This window comes from Musca domestica, unplaced genomic scaffold, assembly GCF_030504385.1.
Source record: "Musca domestica strain aabys unplaced genomic scaffold, Musca_domestica.polishedcontigs.V.1.1 57, whole genome shotgun sequence".
Classification (NCBI taxonomy): Eukaryota; Metazoa; Arthropoda; class Insecta; order Diptera; family Muscidae; genus Musca; species Musca domestica.
The window spans coordinates 4,850,228-4,861,231 of NW_026712358.1; the positions used below are offsets into that span (position 1 = coordinate 4,850,228).

At 36.1% G+C, this 11,004-nt stretch overlaps 1 protein-coding gene across 1 annotated transcript; it reads left to right on the forward strand.

The window, feature by feature from the left end:
• The first annotated feature begins 2,481 nt into the window (after nucleotides 1-2,481).
• Nucleotides 2,482-4,733, forward strand: LOC131805508 (dnaJ homolog subfamily A member 2-like). Its single transcript, XM_059128722.1, has 3 exons — nucleotides 2,482-2,676; nucleotides 3,111-3,563; nucleotides 3,623-4,733. The coding sequence occupies exons 1-3, from the start codon at nucleotides 2,608-2,610 to the stop codon at nucleotides 4,304-4,306; spliced, it is 1,206 nt and encodes a 401-aa protein (XP_058984705.1). The 5' UTR covers nucleotides 2,482-2,607; the 3' UTR covers nucleotides 4,307-4,733.
• Nucleotides 4,734-11,004: the final 6,271 nt, after the last annotated feature.

Below are 11,004 nucleotides of genomic sequence, written 5' to 3' on the forward strand. Positions count from 1 at the left end.
GAGTACACACTATCGATCAAGTAATACCGTCACGAATCCTATTTCGTTTTGTTTAATAGGAAATAAACTATCAGATGACATGTGTTTTACACATAAACTATCAAATCTGTATAAAGGATTGTAGAAATCGCATATAATAAACTCACGCATTCATATAACGTGTCAACTTCTTTCGACTATAACGCGCAAAATTTTCATCAGACAAACCTAATAAAAAATTTTGTTGCTGAAGAGCCGTACAATATGAAAACCGAAAGAAACGATAAAAAGGGGGGTTACATAAGAATTTTTTTGAATAAGTTATGGGCTGGCTTTTTTAAAAAAAAAAGTTGTTAAAATATGAGATGAAACTGAAATAAATCAAGCTGCACTTAATCGGCTGGCTTTTGTCATAGCTACTATTTTTTTTGCTTGCAGATTTTTGCAATTTTTTTTCGATATCATAAAGTAAAAATGGATATAACATTCTTACAGATCTGGAACAGACCAATTATGAAGCTAAATTGAAATGTGTCAACCTATTTTAGTTTGTTGTATTTCCAAGGTCAATTTACAACAGTCCTTTTACCTTACGAACAATGAAAAAGAAAAATAATTGAATATTACTGAAAAACAATTTGATATTGCCTAAAGGAAAGAGGATAACAAACGATTATGAAGCAAAAATTAACAAAAATATTGTATTGTTCTGTTCTAGAACTACAAGAACGTAGTATCTGGAAAAGAGAATGTCATGGAAGATATAATTATTTATTGTTTTTGCAAATGCCGTGACGAAAAATTCAATTTCGAATTTCCGCAGAAACTTGGAAAGAAAAAAGGCACATATTTGTTAGTTTGCATATCGAATTGAATTGGAAAATAGCCAAATAAAGAAATATATTTTAAATGTCAAAATTTTAGAAAAATCATGATGTAACGCCACTTTAATGCTTTCATAACCTTCATAATGCCAAATTATATGGGGAAACGACGGCAGGATTCGATTGCGCCTCTGACATCCTCTTGTGATATGTCAAAAAATTTGCCATCGAAGACTTCAAGCTGCTTATGTACTCACACCTTTATAGTTAAGCATTATTGTAAGTTCTCTGTACTTTTAATTTAATAATCCAAATGTCAAAAATGTAAAATTTTTAAATAACTTATGGTTTTATTTACATTTTTAGAAATATTATTTACATTTTTGGCACTAGCATGGTAGAAGAAAGCTGGTAGATGTATCAAAGCTTGGAAGCATAGATACAATTTTTTAAACATTTTTTTACAAATAAGTCGACTTGTATATGTTTTCTTTTCCAACAATGGGATGTATTTACAAATTTGAATAATGTTTCATTCAAAAATTTCACTTCCAAAATCGGTTCATTGTCCCAGCAGCTGTGTCGATGCGACTACCTTTATTCTACCATTGGTACTACCGATACTTACAATAAACAAGTAAAAAAGCAGTAAGTTCGGCCGCGCTGATCTTTGAATACCCTCCATCATTTGGAACGATTTTGGCAATTTTCCAGAAAATAAAATCCGTTAAAAATTCTGATAAAATCTTAAAAATACCGAATGTAGGCGTTATATTAGGGTCTATACGACGACGTGGACCTGTATAGGCAGATTTTGTCATAAACCATTACAATATTCAAATGCGAAACATGAATGAAAAATGTCAGTGAATAATTCCGAATATAGGGAGGTACCTTTTATGGGGGCTATATGTATATAGCCTGTCTTATCCATTACGAACTTCAAATGCCAAATTTGAAATAATTCCTGTGAATAGTGTCGCTAAAATAATCAAAATACCGAATATCGGGAGGTACGTTATATGGGGGCTATACGAAGACGTAGACCTGTACAGACAATTTTCTGTCATAAGCTGTAGCATTACGAACTTCAAATAACAAATTTGAAACATTTCCGGTGAATAATGTCGCTTAAATCACCAAAATACTGATTATACCTAAAGTCCTACAGACATAATACACAATTGAGTAAAATTTTATCAACCTACTTCATTTCGATCGGAAGTTGGAGTGATTTCCACAGATGGATAGAATCGACATAGAATTTTATGCTGATATATGATATATGAGAATATATATTCTTTGTGGGGTCTAAAATGTATATTTCGAGGTGTTATAAATGGAATGACACTCTTAATATAACCTCCATACTATGGCGGAGGGTATAAAAATGTCTATATGGTTGTTGTTGAAATTTATATTTTTTCACCTTAAAGGTGAGAATACATAAAACGCTTTTTTGACTAGCTTCTTCGTAGAGGAACAAAGTCAGTGAAAAAAGATTTGTATGTATTATCACCTTAAATAATGTTTGGCGTAATAAGGCTTTAATAATTCCCTTAATTTTGCTAATGGTGAAACGTTTTCGATAATATCGGTAGAAAAAATATTAATCGATACTGAGTCAGAAAAATTGAACATGGACAATGTCGCTAGGTAGTGCTATCGAAATTTTGTCAACTCTATTCTTCAACCATTCTTTATTTATGTTTCAAGGAAATAAATTGAGCTCGGCGTTTATTTAACAGGATATCATCAAATAACTTCGACATCACACAAAAGGGGGTGTGAATATACACAGAGAATGGATAATCTTGATTTGTATGAAATTCTGGGTGTAACTAAAGACTCATCAGATGCCGAAATAAAAAAGGTAATAGTTTTCATTCATGTAAGACTACTCTTCATTCATATTTTTAGTTGATTTTTTTGCTGTGAAATCTTGGAGAAGTGGGCGGTGGAGGCGTTGGAAAAGTACCAACACTGGTCTGAAAAACGATAAGGCTATAGTGCAAACATCAATGCCAATATTGGTGAAGTTGGTCCAATTATTTTCTTAGTCATGTCTAGAATTGCTCAAGTAATTCTAACATTTCTCATACATTTAAATGAACAAGAGAATCGTAAAAGGAGAAGGGAAAGAGAACAAATTATTGATTCATACATTTCTGCGCTCTCCAAACGTCATTCGCTGCAAATGCACCGGGGCTGCTACCACTTTGAACAACACTGTCTCTTGTATCTTAATCTAAATGACCGTTACATTTAAATGCCCACTAATTCGATGTTGTTTTTGTTTAACCATAGAACTACCGCAAACTAGCTAAGGAATTCCATCCAGATAAAAACCCTGATGCTGGCGACAAATTCAAGGAAATATCTTTTGCCTACGAGGTATTATCAGATCCAGAGAAACGAAAAATATACGACCGCTATGGAATCAAGGGTTTGCAGGAGGGCGCGGATGGCTTCGCCGATGGAAATGCGTTCTTTTCACAATGGTTTCCCTTTACGGCTATGGGTGGACATGGCCGTGAGGCAAGGGGGAAGGCCGCCCAAATCTCCATTCGTCTTGAAGTTACTTTGGAAGAAATGTACAATGGCAATGTGGCCAAGACAGTTGAATACAAAGGACATCATTTTGCTCGCAGTGCAATGGCGAAGGCGGTCCCAAGGAGTGCCAAGAAATGTGCAGTCACTGCAATGGTCGGGGCAGAAACTGAGAGCTATCTTTTTCTCGGTGTTACGACAGGCGAAACGGTAAATAAAAAGTCAACAAATTCGAATACTAAGCAATTTTGTGTAATTCTCTGCAATAGATCTGCACGGCTTGCCATGGACATGGAAAAATTATACCAGAGGCTATGCGCTGCACCAGCTGCTTTGGAAAAGGTCTAGTTGAGGAGAATGTGAAACGGGAAATTGTTATTGAAAAGGGTGCCCCTAATATGTTAAAAATACCATTTGTGAGCGAAGGAAATCAAGGGGTGCAAGGATCGCGAGGCGACATGGTTGTAGTACTTATTCAAGCGGAGCATCCTGTATTCGAGCGGCGTCAAAACGATCTTCTTATGCGTAATGTCAACATCAACATAACGCAGGCCCTTTGTGGTTTTGTCCACTGCTTCAAGCATCTGGATGGTCGTAACATTTGTATTTCCACGAAACCAGGCGAGGTTCTACGTCATGGCGAACTGAAAGTTGTACCGACTGAGGGTATGCCATTGCGTAATAATCCCTTTGATCGTGGCGACCTCATGGTACAGTTTCTATACAATTTCCCGAAAACGATTTTGCCACACCAGAAACAATTGGCCAAGCTTGAGACGCTACTGCCTCCCAGAGAACCTTTTACAATGCCGCCAGAAGCCGAAGAAGTGCAACTTGTTGAATTCCAGCCCCGCGAAGATTACGAAGGCCGGGGAGCTTACGGCGGCATGGACGATGATGACGAATACGAGGGCGGTCCACACTTCGAAAGGGTCCAATGTCAAACCGGCTAAAAAATACAACAACAGAAACAATTGCGGCGCATATGTACAGTCAAATTGTATAATGTGTTGTTATACATCAGTTAGCTATACAAAAATTTATTGTTAATTTGGTTTATGGACAAAAGAAAACAATTCTAATCTAATTGGTGTAACTGTCATTGAACGCAACTATTGTATTGTAACAAAAAAACAACAAGAAACGCTTCGAAAGCTTTCAAAGCTTTTCTCATTATCATTTTGTACTCAGAGATGAGCTCTCGCTTCCTTAAATAACCTACTAATCCATCTATACCTATATTTATTTAATTACAACTCATTACTAAAACAAAACCAAAAACCACTTATACTGGTTGCACCGAAGTTTCTAATACGTTTTACGAACTAATTTATTTTGTTTTTAGTTTTAACACATGTAATTAAAATGGACACAACTATAGTCATACTTCTTTTTGTCCTCGAGGGGAAGGAAGAAAATGCAGAAATAAGAGAACAAATACGTATATTTATTACAGATATCTATAAATATATATATTTACATACATACATACATACATTTTTAATCGTAACCATCAATGAATGACTTGGAGAGTGAAAGCGTAGGAAAGAAATCACACACACACACACACACATAATTATTTATAGCATCATCACAATAAAACAAAATAAAAAGGGCTTAACCTGTACAATGAAAATTAGAAAAAAAGTCAGTGTTGTAATTGAAACTTTGATCATGTAGGCCTTTTACTTATATAATATAATATCCACATCGCCCAAATCAGATTGCAGACTATAGCCTAAAGGCCATAAGTATCAAATAACTTGTAATGCGTTTCAGAAATCTGATTGACAAACAAGTTCCACCCAATGCGTTGAAATGAACTGATACAATCTTCTAAGTAGCTCCAAAGAGGAGGAAATTTTCCTTTTTATGCCCTCCATCATAGTATGGAGGGTATATTAAGTTTGTAACACCTCGAAATATACATTTTAGACCCCCAAAGTATATATATTTTTAATTAGCATAAAATTCTGTGTTGATTTAACGATGTCAGTGCTCCTGTCTGTCTGTGGAAATCACTCTAGCTTCCGAAGGAAATGAAGTATGTAAGTTGATCAAATTTTACTCAAAAGTATATTATGCCTGCAGTACTTTTGGTATTGAAAATGGGCCATGTAGGTCCACGTTTTGGTATAGCCCTCCCGAATTCGGTATTTTGACGATTTTAGCGACATTATTTACCGGAATTGTTATAAATTTGTATTTGAAGTTCGTAATTGATATTACAGCCCAAGACAGAAAATTGTCTGTGCAGGTCCACGTCTTCGTATAGCCCCCCATATAACGATACCTCCCCATATTCTGTATTTTGATGATTATTCATTATTCACTGGAATGGTTCAAATTTAGTATTTGAAGTTCGTAATAGATGCTACAGCCTAAGAGAGATAATTGCCTGTGCACGTCTTCGTATAGCCCTCATATAACGTCGCCATCCGATATCCGGTATTGTGATGATTTTAGCGACATTATCCACCGGAGTTGTTTCAAATTTCGTATTTGTAGTTCCTAATGGGTACTATAGTCTATGACAGAAAATTGCATATGCGGGTTCAGTTCTTTGTTTAGCCCCCATATAACGTCACCTACCGATATTCGGTATTTTGATGATTTTAGCGACATTATTCATCGAATTTTGTTTTCAAATTTGTTATGGCTTATGACAATAGTTGCCTATGCAGGTCTACGTCGTCGTAAAGACCATAATATAAAAGATTTTTTTAACGGCTCTTAATTTTTTGAAAATTGCCAAATTCGTTCCGAACTGTGGAGGGTATTCAAAAAGTACATTTTGTTGTATTTCCATATATCGTACTTAATTTTAAGACTTTCAAGGTTTTAGATATTATTTGAAGTTCGGAGGAAGATATTAGCACAATGGGCAAACGTTCAAGTCTTCTATCGAAAACTATTTCAACAACTCCATACGTAAACCGTGGAAACCAACAGTGACCTCAATATAAAATTCCAGAATTTCAGTTCTATTCCTTCACTCAATACCAAATTTAGTACCATTTAGTACTTTTCGTACAAATATAGGACGCATTTCCAAAAACCATTTGTAATCTGAATATTAAATTTCAGAATTGTATTTCTATCGCTTCAGCCAATACCAAATTTAGTACCATTTAGTACTTTTCGTACATATTTCTGAAACCACCTTCATATGTCCAGGCTACACATGAACACCGACCTTAATACTAAATTTTAGATTTCAAGCACTATATGTTCACCGAATATAGTACTATAGTACTTTTCCTGCACTGGTACTACACATTTCTAAATCGCCCCTCCTTATCACAAACCTATCAATATAAAAAATTTCAAAATTCTGTTCACCGTAAACCAAACTGTTCCACATTTAGTACACACTTAGTAGATATCATGGTACAATGAATTCAAGGTAGGGCAGAACAACCATATGATTTCAATTTTTTTTATTTTTCTGGCTTAATATGTCAACTTCATATGTTTATGTGTGTGTATTTTTTCAATAATAAAAAAATTATTCAGAAAATATTCAAATTCGGGTGTTTTCAAAATGCTTATTGCAACGAATGCATCGACAAAATCTACAGTTTTTGTCGCGAAATAAACCATAAGAGATATATAGAACATGATATTGAAAAGAAATTTTGACCATTCATTCAGTTTTCGCAGTTTTAAATTATTTATTCAAAATCAATGCAACAAGTTGTTTGCTTTTTTATTGTTTTGATAATAATTCTGACATTACAAGCCAATCAGGTAGACCTCTATACTTGCAATTTTTTCAAAGTTGACCTACCTTCTTTTCATTGTGCCATGGTAGATATATTCCAACCACTTCCAAACTTACTTTCCAACTTTGATTCGCATACCAAATTTCAAGTTTTTAGCTCTATTCGTTCACATAATAGGTACTATTTTACATAATGGTACCATTTCAGAACTTTTCGTACTCTTTAAGTTTGAATTTCCAAAAACCCTTTTTGTTCATCTGTCCTGTCCTTCATCCGTTTGTCCAATAGAAAGTAGTAAGTTTTTAGTACATTTTAGTACTTTTTGTACAAATTAATCGTTTTACCAATCTGGCTGACTCTTTAAATGGCTTAGTAAAAATTGCTTAAAAAAGAATATTTAACACATACTCTTTCAATTGTGTCATAGCATTTTTATTAAGAGAACAAACGATACGTCTTTGCTCTTGCCGTTTGAAATCCACCACAACACCCATCAAACGTGTTGCTTCCAACTTGTTTCAGAGTTGTACACTCTCTCATTCTCTCACACAAAATGATTTACGTTGATTGGTTCAAGAAAACCGGAATAGTGCGCATGTGTGCATGATCAATGATTGGCTCCGATCGGAGCTCTCTGTATGTGGAGGGGCTGAGAGCTTCTCCAAGGAACGAATGATTGTATTTTTATTTTATTATGTTAAACTAACCTTGACCTGATTCTTAGAAATTGAAAAAAAAAAATAAAGAAAAACAAAAGCAAAACAGCAAAACGTTTACGTTACGTTAATCAATTTTGCCGTTTAGTGTGCGACGGTGTGATTTTGCGTGTCTGCAAGCTATTCTAAACCGGTTAAATGTTTACTTCTTTAGTTGGCGTTCTAAAACGAAGAGAGACATTAATCAAAACAAGTAAGCAACGAAAGCATTTGGCCAACGCCAGTTGCTGTTGATGCGCAGTTACGCATGCGCAGTGTGTTATTTTTTTAATGAAACGATTGAATGCCTTAATTAATAGTTCTAGACAGGGTTGCCAATGCACGGTGGTCGCTGCATTTTGATAAAATTGAAAAAAAATATATATTTTTAATGTTGATTTTTTGACAGTTCATTTTTGCGGCAGAAGAATCACTGATGGAGTGAAAAATAGATGTCTCAAAGGCGATTGGAAAATTTGAACTTTATGCTTACGAAAAGTTCTAAAACAGAACTAAAATTCTAAAACGGCATGATTTGCTATTATGCGATTGTAAAGAGCTCAAGACTTAAATTTTGGAGTGAGGTTGAAAAGTACAGGGTGATATAAAAAAACTGCATCACAGTCAAACGACATAATTTTTACTTTTTTTTAATTTTATTGAATGAAAGCAAAAAATGTCGGAAATAGCATCAAATTTTAGAATAAGTTTAGATTTGTTCGAATTGGTCACCTTTGGCACGAATTATGGCCTTCAAACGGCCACTGAAACATTCAAATGCTGCTCTGCGGTATTTTGGCCCATTCCCGGCGAAGCGCTTGCTCGAGGTGATGACACTGTGGTATTTTTTAGTCAACCTACCAACCTTGCTTTCCAAAATATTCCAGACACAATAGTCCAACGGATTGGTATCCGGAGATTTTGGTGGCCATTGTGCGCTGGAAATGAAGCGAGAAACCTCATTTTGTAACCATTCTTAAGTGGCGCGTGCTGAGTACGATGGCGCTTAGTCCTGTTGGAATGTCCAAGATCTGCGGCCAACATGTTTGCGTGCCCAAGGCTTTTATACACCCTCCAGAATATTTTCGCTATAATATTCGGCATTTATTCTGATGCCACGATCGATTGATACGAGCGGAGGGTGACCATCGGCCATCACCATGACCGGCGCTTGAGTTCTGGTGGCCAACTGAAGGTGCACATTTTCAGCTGACCTCTTTGGCAAGTATACACGACCATTTTGTTTGTTTACAAACTGCTGGACATCGAATGTTTTCTCAAAACCAAATTCGGCAGTTCACCACTTTCGGCCAAGATAAGCAACTCTTTAGCTCTTTTAAGTCTATTTTCTTTCTGTTGCGGTGTAAGTTCTTGCACTTTTTGGAATTTCAATGGCTTTACCCCGAGCTCATTTTTCAATATTTGCCGATATATTCAGCTCATGAGCCATATTTCGGCCATTGCGACGCGGGTTTCGATCAAGTCGTTTAAAATCTTGCACTAGGGTCAGTTATGAAGAGTAGGCGTACTCTTTTTTTTCTTCGTAGAGAAACAAAGGAGTTTTAGGTTGACTTCGTTCGATTTTGGCTCTTTTTTTCCAAAAAAGCTTCTTTACTTTTCGAACCATTTCTGCTGATGTTGCTATTTTCTTCCGCCCACTTCTTTGACGTCGGGCTACGCTACCAGCAACGGCAGCACGGTAATGAGCGATGGTGCAAGACACAAAAGATTTATTCACATTTAAATGCTGGAGTGCTCTAACGATAGCCACTTGTAGTTTTCCGCTTGAATTCCATCACGAATAACTTTTTTTCTGGAAAATTCTCACTAAAATTGTTTTGTGCGCTTGTAAACAATATAATAAGCTGTCACTGGAATAAATTTAACAGCTGTTGGACGAGTGGTTTAGAAATGACAGCAGTCTGAAGTTGGTGGCAGTTTTTTCGTCTCACCCTTTATACTTTGTGGCGTCTGTGGAGGGTATAAAATGACCTAACACGAACTGAAGGAACGAATCTAAAATCTTAAGGTGGAATTTTCGTTGATGAAGTAGAGGGTACTTGCTAGCCTTGTTGCATCATTGTTTGTGACAATCTAGAATTAGGACCAGAAGCGATAGGAATAGATAGACCGATTTGTAGAGCATTGATTTTATATATGTTGTTGCAAAATAAAACATATAAAAATCGGCAATCTTTGTTATAGCGAGTGAAAGAAACGCAAACGCATCGTCGTCATCGTTACTTGGGCAACCCCTTGTTTCTCTCATGTAATCTGTTTTGTGTTCTGAGCCGATTTAATTAATTGTAAATGGTAGTAATCGGTTACGTTAGTCGCATTTCAAATTATATGTGTTGTGTGTCTCTTGTTGTTTCTTAACACCCTTCAGCCGCCTTGCCCCCCACATTCTCTCACAGCTCTCTCAACGATCCTGGTGATCATTCTAATGTGGTTTTTATTGAAATGCAACGCCATATGTTTAACTGGCCTAGAAGGCATGCCGTTGACAAAGTTGGACGATAGCCGTGATGTGGCTGTTATTGTTTTTGTTGTTGTTGTTATTGTCGATATTGTTGGTGGTATTGGTATTCTATGTTTTTGTAGCGTAGATATTTTCAAGTTTATTTTCGAAATGAAATCTGTTCTAAATTCTAAAAGTTTGAGGTTTGTCGCCGCCGTCGCCGCTGCTGCGGTAATCGAACAAAACAAACCGAAACGAGGTGATTTCGTCATTGACGTTTTGTTAAGGTCAATGTTGCACCATGTTTATGAGATTTAAGGCCGGTCGGCCGTGAGACAGGCACGGCAGGCAGGCGGGCAGTAAGGAGTCACCGTCACAGACTCATTGCCAGCCAGTTTTCACTTCAGTGTAAATCGGAGGGGATGGATATAAAATGCAATGGCAAATCAAATTCAAGGCCTTGACTAAGTTTTTGTGTTATGGAGTGGTTAAAAGTCTGGTGGAAATTGTTTGGCCATAGCTGTTAGATGATGACTCATTCTTGACTCTGTCTAAAATAGGCAGAAACTTGAACCATATTAGGCATATGTATATTTTAGAATAATTATAGATTCCATGGATCTGTTATGGATGGTAAGAATAGGGTTGTGCCCTATATAGGTCTTCAATGGAGTGAGAACCTTCTGTGGATAGAAAATTTAGGTTTTCTGAGACTTTTTATTGGTAGAAAATTAAAGGTTAGTTTACATATCCTGTTAGAGTCATATGCG